This window comes from Neopsephotus bourkii, unplaced genomic scaffold (genome assembly GCF_033783945.1).
Source record: "Neopsephotus bourkii isolate Nb327-2 ecotype Australia unplaced genomic scaffold, CSIRO-AGI_Nbou_v1 NB_1350, whole genome shotgun sequence".
In the NCBI taxonomy this organism is placed as follows: Eukaryota; Metazoa; Chordata; class Aves; order Psittaciformes; family Psittacidae; genus Neopsephotus; species Neopsephotus bourkii.
In genome coordinates this window covers 442,406-459,343 of record NW_026901829.1, presented here as the reverse complement: position 1 = coordinate 459,343, position 16,938 = coordinate 442,406, and the positions used below count along the sequence as shown (strand labels likewise).

The window sequence follows — 16,938 nt, the reverse complement described above, 5'->3', positions numbered from 1 at the left end:
TAGCAGCCTTCTCCAGGCTGAACAGCCCCAACTTTGTCAGCCTGTCTTCCTAAGGGAGGTGCTCCAGTCCCCTGATCATCCATCGTGGCCCTCCTCTGGACTTGTTCCAACAGTTCCATGTCCTTTTTATGTTGTGGACACCAGAACTGTACACAGTACTCCAAGTGAGATCTCACGAGAGCAGAGTAGAGGAGCAGGATCACCTCCCTTGGCCACCTGGTCACGCTCCTTTTGGCGCAGCCCAGAATGCTTTCTGCACACACTGCCAGCTCATGTTAAGTTTCTCATTGACCAACACCCCCAAGTCCTTCTCTGCAGGGCTGCTCTGAATCTCTTCTCTGTCCAACCTGTAGCTGTGCCTGGGATTGCTCCGACCCAGGTGTAGGACCTTGGCATGGTTAAACTTCATAAGGTTGGCACTTGGCATGGTTAAACTTCATAAGGTTGGCATCAGCCCACCTCACAAGTGTGTCAAGGTCCCTCTGGATGTTATTCCTTCCCTCCAGCGTATCAACCGAACCACACAGCTTGGTGTCATCAGCAAACTTGCTGAGGGCGCACTCAATCCCACTGTCCATGTCACCAGCAAAGATGTTGAACAAGACCGGCCCCAACACCAGTCCCTGAGGGACACCACTCGTTACTGGTCTCCAGATGGACATTGAGCCGTTGACCACAACTCTTTGCGTGCGGCCATCCAGCCAGTTCTCTATCCACTGAGTGGTCCATTCATCAAATTTGATGTCGCTCCAATTTAGAGACAAGAATGTTGTGTGGGACAGTGTCAAATGCTTTGCACAAGTCCAGGTAGATGACATGAACTGCTCTACCCCTGTCCATCAGTTCTGTATCCCCATCATAGAAGGCCACCAAATTGGTCAGGCAGGATTTCCCCTTAGTGAAGCCATGCTGGCTGTCACCAAGCACCTTGTTGATTTCCATGTGCCTTAGCATGCCTTCCAGGAGAATCTGCTCCAATCTTTTGCCAGGCACAGAGGTGAGACTGCTTGTCTGTAATTCTCTGGGTCATCCATTTTCCCTTTCTTGAAAATGGGGGTTATATTTCCCTTTTCTGGTTGTCTGGAACTTCACCTTACTGCCACGATTTTTCAAATATGATGGACAGTGGTTTAGCAACTTCATTTGCCAGCTCCTTCAGGACCCACAGATGGATTTCATCAGGGCCTATGGACTTGTGCATTTTCAGGTTCTTAAGATGGTCTTGAACCAGATCCTCTCCTACAGTGGGCCCAAGGTCTTCATTCTCACAATCCCTGCGTTTGTCTTCCAAGACTTGGGTGGTGTGGTCATAGCATTTGCCAGTGAAGACTGAGGTAAAGAAGTCATTAAGAACCTGAGCCTTCTCCAAATCCAGGGTAGCCAGTTTTCCTGATAACTTCTGGAGGTGGCCCACATTGTCCCTAGTCTGTCTTTTATACGCAGTGTACCTATAGAATCCTTACTGTTAGCTTTCACATCCCTAGCCAAGTTTAATTCTAAGTGGGCCTTAGCTTTCCTAACCTGGTCCCTAGCTTCTCGGACAACATCCCTGTATTCCCAGGCCACCTGTCCTTGCTACCACCTTTTATAAGCCTCTTTTTTTCCCTTGGAGCTTCTTCAGCAGCTCCTTATCCATCCAAGGAGGTCTCCTGGCCCTCCTGCTGCACTTCCTTCTGGTCAGGATGCAACACTCCTGAGTTTGCGGTAGGTGATCCTTGAATATCAACCAACAGTATTGGGCCCCTCTGCCCTCTAGGGCTATATCCCATGGAACCTTACTAAGCAGGTTTCTGAAGAGGCCAAAGTCTGCTCTCTTGAAGTCAAGAGCAGTGAGCTTGCTGCACGCTCTTCTCACTGTCCTGAGGATCTTGAACTTGACCATCTCATGATTACTGCAACCAAGACTGCCCTGGAGTATTGCATTTCCAACCAGCCCTTCCATGTTGGTTAGCCCAAAGTCAAGCATGGCATCTCTCCTTGTTGGCTTCTCTATTACTTGCAGAAGGAAGTTGTCTTCCACACAATCGAGGGACCTTCTGGATTGCTTGTGCCAGGTCGTAGCATCCCTCCAACAGATATCAAGGTGGTTGAAGTCCACCATGAAGACAAGGGCCTGTGAGTGTGTGGCTGTTCCTGTCTGTGTATAGAGCGCTTCATCCACAGAGTCCTCTTGATCAGGCAGACTGTAACAGATCCCCCCACAGTAATGTCTCCCATAGTGTTCTGCCCTGACCCACAAACTCTGTGTTAACCGGTCACCTGTTCCCAGAGAGAGTTCCATACTCTCCCACATATCCCTAACCTAAATAGCAACTCCCCCTCCCTGTCTGCTGGGCCTGGCTTTTCTAAAGAGCCTAAATTCAGTACCATTGAGAATAATGCTATTATGAAATTATCTGTCTTCTGTCAATGACAGGTTTAAACAAACAAAAAAAAAATTGTTTCACGGTATTTCTGTGATAGTTAATTGCGGACATACTTAGATGCAGAGACTTCACTTTGAGTATTTAAGACCAATAGATGGATAATAGTGTAGCTAGATTACAATGTTTCTTATCGACAACTGGCTTTTTGTATCATTTTCCAGGCCTCTTTCATTATGCATGTTCTTCCCCTCTGCCCCCCAGTCCAAGTCAAGCTAAGCATCTGTTTATATCCTGTTTAACTCAGTGGGATATAAAGCTATCCTTATGTGCTGTGTTAAGTAGTAATGGGATGTTGGATTGGCATTTCAGAGTTGTCCCTTCTGATGTCTTGCTGATGTGTGCCCTAATACCCACTATATTTCTTCTCAGTAGAGGTGAAATAAACTGTATGTATTGCACTTGAGTGATCCTTTATGATGTGCAAACTGATGCATTAATGGGAAATTGCTATTGGAATACTGTTGGTGGTCCAGTAACTGCAGAAGTTCAGGTTAATCACATGAAATAAGGTTTTCCTGTAAACGTTAGCCCCTTTGAGTGGTTCCTGTAGTATTGGAATTAGTATTAAAATATATTTGAATTATGTGCTTTCCCATCAATAATTACACGATTCTACAATTCTGTAATGGACAAAATCCTTCTCTTTCAGGAAGGAGTAAGGTTCTTTGTAGTGGATTGTCGTCCTGCAGAGCAGTACAATGCTGGGCATTTATCAACAGCATTTCATTTAGACTCAGATTTGGTATGTATACTTAATTTTAACAAGCAGAGTTTCTTAATTTTCTTTTTCCCCAGCCAGTCTTACTACAGCCTGCTTGTAAGGAGCACATCTTAAAAAGAATTTAGTTGCTCCTTTAAAATTTTTGCAGTGTAATATGGGAGAGAAAGTGCATTAATTTGTGAACTGAGATGTACTACAGACTAATTACTTCATTAACAACTTTGCTGTAGTTTCCATTTGATTATTAATTCTTAACTGAACATTCAGTCATGTTTTTTTTATTATTTTTTTCCCCAAAATCATTTATGCTTCAGCTGTCTTACATGTATTCTTCACTTCTAGATTAACCCTCTACTACTCCATTTCGCAGCCTGTGGATGCTGCATTCAATGTATATATCCATAAAAGGCTTTTTTAACTTTCTTAGTTAAGAAGCTCAGTTCTGCATCTATTATCTCTCTAATTAAAACAATTCATTATTCAATATTCTTTGCACAAGTATAATTATATAGTAGAGAAAAAGAGGCTCAGGGGAAACCTTACTGCTCTCTACAACTACCTGAAAGGAGGTTGTAGTGAGATAAGTGCCCCAAGTTGCACTGGGGAGGCTTATATTTATATTGGATATTAGGAAAAATTTCTTCACTGAAAGAGTTGTCAAGCATTGGAACAGGCTTCCCAGTAAAGTGGTTGAGTCACCACCCCTGGAGGTATTTAAAAGACTTGTAGATGTGGCACTTGGGGCATGAATTAGTGCTAGAGAGTTGGCACTGTTAGGTTTACAGTTGCACTCGATGATCTTAAGGTTCTTTTCCAACCTAAATGATTCTATGATATAATGTTCCAGGTTTTTGGAAGAAACTTTCCCTGTGGTATGTGGGTGTCCTGCTAGCCTTAATTGAACATCATATTCAATAAAGTGGAAATGAGCAATATAAATTATTAAATAGTTTAAGAACATAGTAATATGTGATAAAGAAGTCCATGATGACAATTCTTCAGTTGGATTCAATTAGTTCATATGTATTTAAATTACATATTGGAATTAACTTCTGCAGTGTGTGAGTTGGTATGGTTAGGATCCTTCATGAACCATGCTGGATGAATGTCGCCAGGTTCATCTCTGGTTTTAGAAGTTTAATGCCAGGACAACATTGTATGGTGAATAATCTTTGAGATAAAAAGTCATTGATGGAACTTCAGTGCATTTTATACACTTGTATGTGTGAAGTACATACAACTTACTTTAAGGGAAGGCAATGGGGAAAGCACTTTGGAATCTGTCTCATTTAAAGGTAGTCTTAGATGAAGTAGTGAGATTTAGCACCTGTACAATAAAGTATTAGCATTTGGCTGTAGGAAAACCCCACTTGAAATTCAGTTTGACTTGCTGATGGCTAGATTGTGTATTTGTTATTTTGTATTTCATCATTTGATGCAGTGTAAAGGGAAAGTAATGCGAATTCCTCTCTTCCTTTTTCCCTCCCCCAAATCCAGTTACAGGTCAATATTTCCTTATTAATTTAAAATAGCCCTTCAGGACAGCACAGCCTTGACTTGTTGAGAGAGCTAAGAATCCCAGCTATTTCTTTGTACTTCTGATTGTAGTTTTATTTTTTCCAAATCTTCATAAGTAAATGAGAAAAATACTTAGCAGTGAGACAACAAGAGGAGGACCTTACTGGCACCTAGAAATTCTATGTATTTTTAAGGCTTTCAGAACTGCAGAGTTTGATTGTGTTGTACTCAAGCATATGAAATAAGGAAATTGGTCCCTCTGCCATATTGCCAACTAAATGCAACATGAAAGTTGCGAAGGCTTTTTCTACTAATATTTGGTGTTTGCAAAAATACACTAAAAAATCAGTTAGCTACATGTCTTTCCTGGGGAGAGCAATGTAGAGTGAGAGGAAAAAAGGACCATTCTCACTGCTCTTCATGTAACGTGAGGTCTCCGTCAGGCTTTTTTGTGTGCGTGTTATCTTGTACAATGCTGATATTGCCTTCTTTGTCCTCAGCAAATTATAACAATTTTTACTGTCTCTTATCTTTTCACAAGTGGTGTTACAGTATTTTGGTGTTAAGCAGCACTTCTTGTTTGTTCATTCCACAGATGCTTCAAAACCCATCAGAATTTGCACAGTCTGTAAAATCACTATTAGAAGCACAAAAACAATCTATTGAGTCTGGCTCCATAGCTGGTGGGGAACATCTCTGCTTTATGGGAAGTGGCAGGGAAGAAGAAGATATGTATATGAACATGGTGCTAGCACACTTCTTACAGGTACAACTAAATTGCTGTTGATTTTAATAGCTGAAATAAAGCATGTCTGCACATAACATCAATACTAAATGGCAAAATATTTTCCCCTTAAAATCTTAAGTGTTTTTACATTACTCAAGATTACAGTTTTTATGAAATGAACCCATGTGTCATTACCATGCTTGCAAAACTCATTTCACAGGTGTTTGCTTCAACCAAAAATGTCTTTTCTGTTGCAGAAAAATAAGGAGTATGTAAGCATTGCCAAAGGAGGATTTATGGGTAAGCTTATTAATAGTGAGCTTTGGCTTGAGAAAACTTGATGTATTAGCGCTGTTGATATTTTTACTAGGCTTTGGCTAAAAATCAGCTAAAGGAATAACAAATAGTTCTCATTTGTCAGTTTTTTGCTTTGTGCAAATCAACACTGTGCACTTGCACATTTGTGGTTAACTGCTATGGCTTACCCACATTTCTGAATGGAGAAAAATTTAATACAGGATGTGGGGAAATGCCCTTGTTCTAAGTTCTTGTCCTTGATGTTTAGTCTCTGTAGATTGCAGATCTGTGTGAAGATGTTAATTCATAATTACTATTAACTTGTTTTTTCTTAAACCATCAGTTCATAATTCTGCAGTTTGTTTCTGGAGTCAGTCAGGTTCTACAACCTGATTGTGGAAAGATTTGTGCTACAGTATAAGTATAGAGACATTACTAGACAATATTTGCACTGTCATAACAGTTATATTTAGGATCAAAGCAGTGATTAATCTTTAGTTGCTGATGTATTTTAACTGTTTTCTTTACTAAAATAAAGGTTATCCTAATGCCATTTCACTACTGAAAGAAAAGCCAGGGATGATTATAGTAGTATCTGGATTTATCTGTTTTATTAAATCATGTGAAGCAAAAATTGCTACTGATTAGTCTTGGATATACAGCATTTTCATCAACAGACTAGTTCCAGTGTAGTTCTGAATGTTTTTTTAATGGTCTTTTAACAGCCCTCCAGCAGCACTTGGCAGATATCAATGTGGAAGGACCAGAAAATGGATATGGCCACTGGATTGCTAGTACCTCAGGCTCAAGAAGTAGCATAAACTCCTCTGTTGATGTAAGTGAATTTTAAGCTTAAGTGGTATAGTGGGATGGGAGCTGTGGGCGTACTGAATATTTTTATATTCCTCATTTTGTTCTGTAAAATAGATTGCTGCAAGTCATTGTTTTCAGTTGTGTATTTAATTTCCAACTATATTAACTGTCTAGCTGGAGGTGACCTAAACATTTTTATCCTCTTGAGAGGAAAAGCTTGCTGTAGTTATTATCCAGCAGAATATGTAATGGACAATTCTTTTTCCTGTCTCCTCTTTACTCTGGGAATAAATTACTACAAAACTAGCATTCAGTTTCATGGGAAAGCTCAAAATTGTCTCTTTTCTACAGCTAATATGTTGTATGTAGAATTTGGCTTTCAATTTGGATAAAATTTATTGTTAATAGAATTCCTTCCTCTCTAGATTTCTGTAGCAGTGTGCTAAGTTTTATTAAGCTTGCTTTACTTTATTGGATCATCTTTAGCTCAGACACATATTATTGCTGTCATTTGATAGAACTCTAAAATAATACTTACTGGTGTAATTAATGCTGTACTAGGTACCAGAAAGTAGGTTACTATTTTATAGCCTGTTTCCTTTCTTAACAAACTAGAGATGATACATCATTATTTTTATACGATTATCTGAGAGGAGTTACTTTTACAGGGTGATTCTCCTAATGGTTCAAGTGATGGAAAAGGAGTAAAGTCCCTGGTGAATAAAATGACAGTTGCTTTAAAGACTAAATCTGTGAATGTGAAAGAAAAAGTTATCAGTTTTATTGAAAATACATCTACTCCAGTGGACAGGTATGTATGTCATTAATATCTCACTGTGAATTAGCAATGGGAAATGGCTTCCTGTTTCAGCTGGCTAATTTGTAAACATGAAAACTGTGCTAATTAGGAAAAAAAGTTATCTTCCAGTTTCAGCTTTTAGATTTCCTATCCTCATAATTTTATCATGACACAGTAAGGCTACTGTGCTGCCTTAGTATTGAAAGGTCACTGTGAGCAGCCTTTTCTCTTAAACGTGCATCTGCAATTTGTCACTGCATGGTAGTTTGACTGCTTACAGTGTGTCAGTTCTGTATTCGGCCTAAAAGTCAAGAATGATTTCATTTTTATTTCAGTTCCTGTTCATCCTTGACTCTTAATGGGTGAATAAGAGAAATACTTGGGACGGGGGTTTTTTTGGTTGGTTGGGTTTGTTTTGTTTTGGGGTTTTTACTGCCCCATCCTGTCAAATATTAGTTAACTTTTTTAAAGGTCTTGGTATTTTTTTCAAGTCCTGATGTAAAGCTGCTTTTCAAACTCAAAATCCACTCTTGTTCATTTTTTGTATCTTCAAATGAAGCTGGGAAGAAGAATGTGCAAGTGTGGTAAAAGACACTCTCGAAGTTGCAAGTCATCATTCCAAATACTTGGTAACAGCTTTCATGTGACAAAGCTTTGCTTGAATATCCTGTTTTACAGTTCTTTAAAATGCAGCCTTTGGAGGTTTATGTTGCTAAGACATTGGTATGCAAGAATCTCACAGATCTGATGTGTAGGTGCAAATTACTGCTTCTTTTTGTGTTGGAAAAGGGTTTTTTAAAATTACTCCACAACTATAGCACTCAGTAGTACTTTTTGTTGTGCGGAGAATTCAAGTAAGGCTTACGTGTAAGCCATACATAGCATGAAGAACGCATCTTTTAGTGGAACTTTTACAGATATTTCTCAACCTCATGGCTAACTGTCATGAAGCTTTTATTTATAAGCATCTTCCTTGAAGAAGACACATTGCCAATATAGAGCCTTTCAATTATTTATTTAGATTTTTCCTTTAATTTTTTTTTCTTTAAATTTCTTCTTTTTTTTTTTTTTTTAATTCTTCTGTTTTGTCCTCTGCCCCAATGTACTGTAGAATACCTTTCAATATTCCCTGGCCAGACAGAGCAAGCCTGGAGCGGTAAGCTTGATAATTAAGCAGTCTGACTAAACCCACCTTTGTCGTACTTAGCATGGCATTGCAATATCTGTAAGCATTGGTTACACTGACAAATTGCTCACGTATTTTTATGTTAATTTAGGGAAGTTGTATATATTGAAGCTGTCAGTTTTTACAAGTACTCCTCAGGGGACTAGAGGTAGAAAAAGAATGTATTGGCAGTGCTTTCTTTTCTTAGTTTCTGCTTTATTCCTGTTCCTTACTGTTTTTTATGATTTTTTTTTTGTTTACTTGTCATTTCCCCACATACATTTTGTTAGTGACTTGTATTAGTGAAAGATACGAGGAGCAATCATCGAACAAAGTATGGCTTAACGTCTTAGCAAGTGAGACTACAGCTATGAAAAAGACTTGCTATAAACTGTTCATAAAGCATCATCAGAGCCTAGATATAATGGGGAACCCATATACAGATTCTGTCTGGAAATCTTAAAATGATATGGTTCTCATTACATGGTGATAGAACATGCTGATAGAAACAGAGGTTCTCATTACTGGGAAAATAGAATTGCTGAGTTAATAATATGCCATGCAACTCCCCCTCATCTTACTCACATAACTACTGCATTTTCACAGAAATGTGGAGTCTCTTCACATTCATCTGAGATTTACTGCCTTATAATTATTTCAGAAATAAAAACTGTGACTTGAGGTTATATAAAGTTACTTAGCTTTTGACTCTTATAGACTGAAAAGCATGAAGATTGGTGCTGGAAAAATTAATGAAGGTTTTAAATTTTGAGTTTTCAAGGGTTTTGGACCAATTCTTTCAAGTAGTTTGCACATAATTTGATATAGGATTTACCCCTATGCATGACAGAATAGTGTTGTGTGAGCAAAACCAACAGTAATAATGTTAACCAGTATTCTTAAAAAAAAGCGGGAATATCCCAGTATCATGTAATACGTTTTATTAATTTAGAAATCCTAAAGATTATGGGGATTTCCTCCCACATTTTATTGATCAGTTTTTAGAATATGGTTAACTTAAAACACTTTGTGAGTGTATTCTGTAACTGAAAGACACTTCAATCTGTATCTATAGCCAAGAAGTTTTTCATATACTGAGATTTTATTTCAGTTATTTTACTTGTTACTTTCACTTACATAGATTATCTTCTTTCCTTGGGAAAAGGAGTATAGATCATAGATCAGTAGACTGTTCTCTTAAAACTGAAGCTCTTAAAAACCTGGAATGGCATTCTTTTCCCATCCATTAAATTAGATCCACTTTGTGTTTATCACCAATATATTTCATTTTGAAGGTTTGCCACTAAAAGGAACTGCATTCAATTTATAATAATGTAATTATGGCATTCCATGTAAACAGGTTAAAGGAAATCCATTTCTAGTTTGAAATGTTACCAGATTTTTATAAAACAGCTTTTTACTTTCTCTTGTCTTGACTAACTTTGACTTGTAAACGCCAGTAAGTTCTTATCTTAAATGCTCTCTGCGTAATTCAATATAACACTATTTAGTTGTGCTTTCTTGCTCAATTCATTATGTATTATTAAAGCATATTCACAAAAGCCTCCATATGGAAGCACTGCCCTTTTGAATTGTCAGTGTCATTGATGCTTATTGTCTTCAACACTAATGAGCATGGTTTTGTATGTTCAGTTTTTGTTTCATTGTAGAATGCATTTCTGGTTTGGGTGGGGCTTTTCTTCTATTAAATATTTTTATCTACATTAGTGAAAATGAAGGTTTCTTTCTTGACTTGCAAATATGCTCTCATATGTAAATAAGTACTAGGATTCATATTATTGTGGTGGTTCTACAGTAGCATGTAAACTGGAGTTTTTTGAATATACTTAAAATAGGAACTAGGGCATATAGTTTATAGGTAATGTATTATGGGGCAGAAGGTTATAGGACTAAAATGGGAGGAAGGGACAGATGTGTTTTCATTTTGTTTTGGGTTGGTTTGTTGGTTTTTTTAAAACTACGACATGTTGCCAGTTCTAGAGGCTAAAATAATTTAGCCTTTAGTAATTCTTTTTTTTTTTTCAGCAATCACCTTGTTTATGGCTCTCTGAACCTTTAGATTTCCTTATATTCTTTAGGTATTCCCAGCAATTGAGGGCCAGAACTTTTAACCTCACAACTGTGACCATCTAATCACAGCACTCTGAGTTGAAGCATTAAAATATCTCAAGCTTTGCAACTGTTAATGACAAACACTAAGACTCAGTTGTGCTTTTGTGTCATTTAATACAATTTATAGAAAAAGATTTAAATGTGACTTTTGAGGTCAGTATCTATGCAGAAAGGTAGGAATTTGGCACATGCTGGAGAAAGTAATAGACAGGAAATCAGAATTCACACTACAAGGTAGGGTTTATAATAACCCCACTTTGAAGTGCTTAAGGTATTTTGTTATCTTCTGAGAAATGAAAAATGAGCTTCTAGACATGTTAGTTAACGGTTTTCATTTTCTCCTCCATCCCAATTTGGAATCCTTGTAAAGTTGCCTTGACTGTCCAGAAATGTTTCAGTTTCCTGCTAGAAACTTCATAGCATGTTGTCAGTTTTCAGGTCTCTAACGTGTTTTGTCAGAACTTGGGTTTTGGAGGGTTTGTTTTGGTTGGTTGGTTGGTTGGTTTTAAACAAAAAAAGTATTCATTTTCATGTTCTTTATTACAACAGTCAGCCTTGCCAAATAACTGAAAACATGCTTTCACAAACCAAATCGCTTGTTGGGGTCAGTCACAGCTTCCTTGCAGGCAGCTGCACAAAATTCTGTCATCCTTCTCAGTTGCACAGTTGTGTTTCCATTTTGCTAATATGTTGTTGTATGTGTCATACCATCAGTTTGCAACTTGCTTTTCTTCTCTCACCCCATGTTCTCTCCTGCCCATTTCATTGACAACAGACATGTAAGCAGCAGTGACAGAGTAGGAAAACCCTACCGTGGTGTGAAACCAGTATTCAGCATCGGAGATGAAGAGGAATATGATACTGGTACAGTAGAACATTTTCCTTTTACCTATAATAGCTTATTTAGACAAAGTTATTAAATTTGAGAGATAAAAAGAGCATTTTACAACTGTCTTACTACTTGACATTTTTCTGTCATCTTGGATTGCGTTTGTTATGGCTGTGCCTAGGGCACTATACTGAAAGTATAGTTGGAGCTAGGCTAATGTGTATGCACCTCTCCAGTGTTTTGGACTTTGCTTTTTAGCACTGAATCTATTAATAATTGATTCATCTCTTGATATGCATGTAAAATGCTGTGGGAAAACCACGCACGTTTTATTGATTTTTTTTTTTTTTTTAAATCTGGTTGAAAAATTACAAAAAGGACACAAGAAGACAAAACCGGAATTTCACACTTTTCACAAAGAGGAGGTTATTTTTGAGATCAGTGCTAACGTTAGAATGGCACAGACCTAGTGCTGTCCTGGTTTGTTCTGTTAGCCTTAGCTCACTCCCAGCCATAGTCATCTCACAAGTAACTGTTCTGTGCCCAGAAGGCGTACTCAGCTTCCTTGTGGGAAACAAACAACTAGACTAAGAATCTTTGACTTGCAAAAGAAATAGTTTAGGAAGATTAATGAGATAGTTCCATTTTGCTCCTTCCAAGTTCTTACAGCAGACAAACAATGATCAGTTGTTTGTCATCACTCTTATTTAAACAGCTCGAGATCCTATAAATCTATCAGGCAGAAGCTTTAACACTGATGAGATACTGCTCTAAATACCATGCAGTTAAGTTTGCACAGTTTTTTGAGCATCCATTATAGTGTTTGGCAAAGTCTCTGTGGATTCAGAAAACCACATCCTCAAAGACCTGTCTAGAACATGTTTTCAGTAATGGTTCTTTGCTAATTTCTATTTACAATTAGTTTTAAAAGCACTATTAGTAAGCAGAATCACTGCAGTGATTTGAATAAGCAAACCCAATGTGTAAGAAGTAAAGTCCATGTTATTTTGGTACAGAAGAATGCAAAAAGCAAGCCTGTTTCTGTGTAACTGTTTTTGTGAAGTTAAGTGTGGGGGGTTTTTTTGTAGTAAATAGTTGCAATTTGCTGTAAAAATTGAAGCCTACTCGGCCCTGCTTTGAGTAGGAGAGTTAGACCAGGTGACTTCCAGAGGTCCCTTCAGTCCTCAGCCATTCTATGATTATGCAAAATGAGAATAGGCTTTATTCCATTCATTTAAATTTCATAATTTTTTTTTTGTGAAAACCTTTTGAAAAGTGTGGCTTTAATTCTGAATTGCTTTGAAATAAATAGTTTAACAGAGTGTAGAAAACTGAGTACTGTGCACCCATGTAGTTAACGTGGTTCTGATAGTCCTTGCCAAAACCTGTTGGTGTTGTAGATGCAAAAAAGTTCACATGGCTGCAAGGCAGGTCTGGGCTGCAAGTGTAAGAAGTCCCCTGAGTTGAAAATAGTTGTCTGCTGAGAGAGAATTAAAAGAGAAATATCAGATATGTATGCCCTTTTCTTTCTTCCCTCTGAACAATTGCTTATAGCTAGGTAGGCCTTGGCTTGAACCAGCATAGCTGCAGTGGGTTTAAGTGAGTTGAAAAATTGTCTGATGTTGTGTTTGAAAATATTTGTGGTTTGGTTTGTTTTTTTTTTTTACTTCTACCTCTTCCCTTCAAAACAGATGAAATTGATAGCTCTTCGATGTCAGATGATGATCGAAAAGAGGTTGTCAACATCCAAACATGGATAAATAAACCTGATGTGAAGTATAACTTCCCCTGTAATGAAGTAAAAGAAAATGGACATATGTTTCCCAGGTACTGGAATTAGTTCTAAGCTTCGTCAAAATGTCTGCCGTGATTTTTTATATATATATATATATAAAAGCCAGTTAAGTTATTCTTTATATTAAACTAGGAAATAAAGGTGTAAAACAACCTAGAACAAAATGCTAACACTATATTTGCATTATTGTATTTGCAGTGTTACAGAATGGTAATTATGTACAAAACCTAGTATGAAGTCTTCCTTTGTTAAACAAGATAGTAAGAGAAGTATTCTCAGTATACGTAGGGTTATTTTTCAAGACCAGGTAGACCCAAGTACCTGTGTCTCCTGTGTTGTTTTTTTTTCTTGTCTACTTGTTTGTGCCTTGTAGTACACACCCATCTTGCCCCTAAAATGTAGACCTTGTTAATCTTGCAAGAGCAGAACATGTTTTGGCTTCCCTAAAGTGTACAAACCCTGCTGAATCTGGGTACCAGACAATTATGTTAGACTTTCTCTTGGTCAGGGTCAGATTTGGGAACTTCCATCTGTCTCTCTCTAAGTAGCTTATTCGTAGAATTTAACTTTCTAAATACCTGATATTTAGTTCATTAGCAAATTTAACATGTATTTTTCTTTTCCTTAAAGTCGTCTCCTAGTAACAGCAACTCATATGTACTGTTTGAGAGAGATTCCATCACGAAAGGGACTGGCTTACATACAATCTCGACAGGCACTCAACTCTGTAGTGAAAATCACATCTAAGAAGAAACATCCAGAACTGATCACCTTTAAATATGGAAATAGCAATACTTCAGGCATAGAAATTTTGGCAGTTGAAAGGTAAGCCATTTCAGTAGCAGAGATGTTAACGATATCCAGAACACTGTAAACAGGAAATCAGGGGCATGCTATAATTCCCATAATTGAGCTGAAAAGTGATAGTTTTTATTTAGAAATAGATAATTCAAATGTGAACTAGAAAAAAGTCAGCAGAATGAGTAGTTTACAAGACCCAGCAGAGAAGAACTCCATGGTCTGCAATGACAGTTGCTGGGGATGGGATGTGTGCAACTGGTTTGGATTTTTGTTATATGTCTTAAATGAAAACAAAGCAGACAGTACTGCAGCCAAAAGTGTGGATTTGTGAAGAGTGGCTTTTAAGAAAGTGGTGTTTCTTCTGTGTTGTCTTTTCTGGGACATCAAACTCTTCCTATGCATTGAACAAGGAGTCCAGAAGCCTAACCTCAAAACTCTGAACCCCTGAAACCTGGTTCCTTAAAGTTAGGTATTGCCATGTGCAGTATTTGTGTGCTCAAGCTGGGGGAAGTCAGAGGAATGAGTATGTAGGGCTTGTTTTTTGCTGGTGTAGCCTGTTGTTTCTTGGCACTAACAAAGTTGGTGACACCAGTTGGACATTTTCTCATCCGTTTCTTTGGGGAGAACAGTGTCCAGGGGCGCTCTGGTTCTACAAGAAGTGGAAGTGAGTTTCCTAGCTAACCAGAGAAGTTGTTTTATGCCTGTTGACCTCTTAGAATGAAATTAGTCGGGTAGTAGGTCAGACACAGATAAACGAAAAGGTTGCAGAGAACTTTGCTGCTTCATCACCACCTTGTTGACTGGAGCAAATCCAGAAGAGAGAGGATCATAAATATGATCTATATCTAGAGCTATATATGAGAATTAAAAATAGGATATGAGGACTGCTGTGCTTCAGTCAGACAGTGCTATCTGTAGAGGTCTTAACCTCTCTGGTCTATGCTACTGTCAATTAATGAAGAACTTTTCCTTTCCAGGATGACCTGTGAAGTACTCCTCAACAGTTCTAAGTTCACAAACGAAAGCATTTCATAGTACAAATGGGAATTAAATGTTACTTTCTCAGTAATTTCTCATCTCAATATACTCCCCTCCTGCTTCCCTCTAGGTTGTGCCAGAAGAAAAATCAAAGCAAGGATTATGGAATTAATGCTCAATAATTTTATAGTGAATTAATGATGACTTTTTTTTTTTTTTTAAGGTATTTGATTCCAAATGCAGGTGATGCTACCAAAGCCATAAAACAACAGATCATGAAAGTATTGGACGCCTTGGAGAGTTAATAACTAAAGACTTTGTAGAGAACGGTTTATAAGGAAGCAACCAAGATACTCTATGTGGATACAAGCTGACTGTTTCCCAACTGAATACTAACTTAAGAGAATTTTTCTGTTTGCTGATGGGAGTTGCCTGAGTAGCAGGCCTAAGATAGGGTAAATTATTATCAACTTCTGAATGGGATTTTTAATTTTTTAATTATATTGGTTTTGTTTTCAAGAAATGTTTATTATAAAGGTCAGTTTGTTTCATTTTTAACGCAGCTTTAATGTGAGTCATCTGCATCTGCAAGAGAAGATGCAGCTAGGCTTGCATTAAGTGTGTTAAAGCAAAGAAGCACTGCCAGATACAGAGAAGCAGTTGAAAACAATGGATTTTAAATTACTGTTGCTTGAAAGTAAAATATCTACATTACATACAGAATATAAATTTGACTTTGCCTACTGGGTAGTATCAAGGACTGATTGATACTTGGGTTTATGAGCAGAACATAAAGATCTTAGCAGTACTGGATCCTTCTCAGTAGAAATGGTTAAGTCCACCTTGGGCTGCAGATAAATGGAAAAAATGCAAGCAATTTGTAAAATTGACTTTTTTAAAAGTCTTATCCACTACTATATTAAATAATTTGAAATGATGGTAGGGTATTTTTAAATCCTAAAATGGAGTGTGGACAATAGGCTTTTACAACAGGGTTGTGATTATTTTATTTTTTTTTAATTATGCAAAATTTCACATTATAGGTTGAGGCTGTTTCTCTTGTAAAGATGAATGTGTGTGTTGAAATGGAAGTTAATGCTTCTTGACAGAATGTGACAGTTGAAAATAAGTTACCTTGCTCCTCAGAAACAGAATGTGTAAGATAGTAATTAGACCTTTAACAGCCTTCAGTTCATCACGGAAGTATGTGCTGATTGAAGGTGTGTTCAGCAAGAAAATGAGCACACACAAAGTGAAGAGATTCAAGCACTATATGCCTGTGATAAATGTATTCACTACCCGTTGCCTTCATTGTTTCAAGCATTTTAACTAACATCATCTTATCTAGTAAATGTTTCAGAGATAGCAACTGTGTGATTGCTTATCAGCAGCTTTCCACTTGTTCCAAGAACTGCTCTCTTGTTAAGTAAGTTCAGTACAGGAATGTCCTTGTGGCTGAGGCATAGCATCTTTAGAGGCTGATATGGAAATTACCAAAATGAAAACCTGTGAGCTGGTGCAGCTTCAGGAGGTAAAATAAATGAAACTGATCTTTATAAAAAGTCATTCTAAGTTATTTTACTTGGAATCAAGCTGGGGCACCTTAATTCTGGGACTAACTCTTTCTTTATTTCTTTTCTTTCTTTTTTTTTTTTTTTTTTTTTGTTTTTCTGTCTTAGTATCTAAGTACGCACCAATAGAACTTGAACTGTTGAAGATACTTGCATGAATTGCACCTGGGCCAGTGCTCACGTATTTATAGTTTTGCCCAGAAGCTGTTGTATTACAGTTTCCTCTTCCTACTCCCTTCTGAAAATTTCCTGAAGAGTCTCTGACTCTGGGCCTACTTTAGCAATGAGATTTTTTTCATGTAAAGATGTTTGTGTTACTGTTTATAAACTACAGTTGTAAATAAACCAGTACAATTTGAACATAA

At 37.4% G+C, this 16,938-nt stretch overlaps 1 protein-coding gene across 2 annotated transcripts in view; it reads left to right on the top strand.

Annotated features, from left to right (window-relative positions):
• Positions 1 to 16,938, top strand: part of TBC1D23 (TBC1 domain family member 23) — a 36,307-nt gene extending 19,369 nt beyond the window's left edge. Inside the window, exons 10-19 of one of the 2 annotated variants that reach the window (XM_061366585.1) lie at positions 3,076 to 3,168; positions 5,261 to 5,431; positions 5,650 to 5,692; positions 6,415 to 6,524; positions 7,171 to 7,313; positions 8,413 to 8,457; positions 11,375 to 11,463; positions 13,120 to 13,255; positions 13,854 to 14,048; positions 15,226 to 16,938. In XM_061366585.1, the coding sequence (XP_061222569.1) occupies positions 3,076 to 3,168; positions 5,261 to 5,431; positions 5,650 to 5,692; positions 6,415 to 6,524; positions 7,171 to 7,313; positions 8,413 to 8,457; positions 11,375 to 11,463; positions 13,120 to 13,255; positions 13,854 to 14,048; positions 15,226 to 15,307 (1,107 nt within the window). In that variant the 3' untranslated portion in view covers positions 15,308 to 16,938. The remainder of the gene's footprint in view (positions 1 to 3,075; positions 3,169 to 5,260; positions 5,432 to 5,649; positions 5,693 to 6,414; positions 6,525 to 7,170; positions 7,314 to 8,412; positions 8,458 to 11,374; positions 11,464 to 13,119; positions 13,256 to 13,853; positions 14,049 to 15,225) is intronic. The other variant, XM_061366586.1, reaches the window with a different exon arrangement.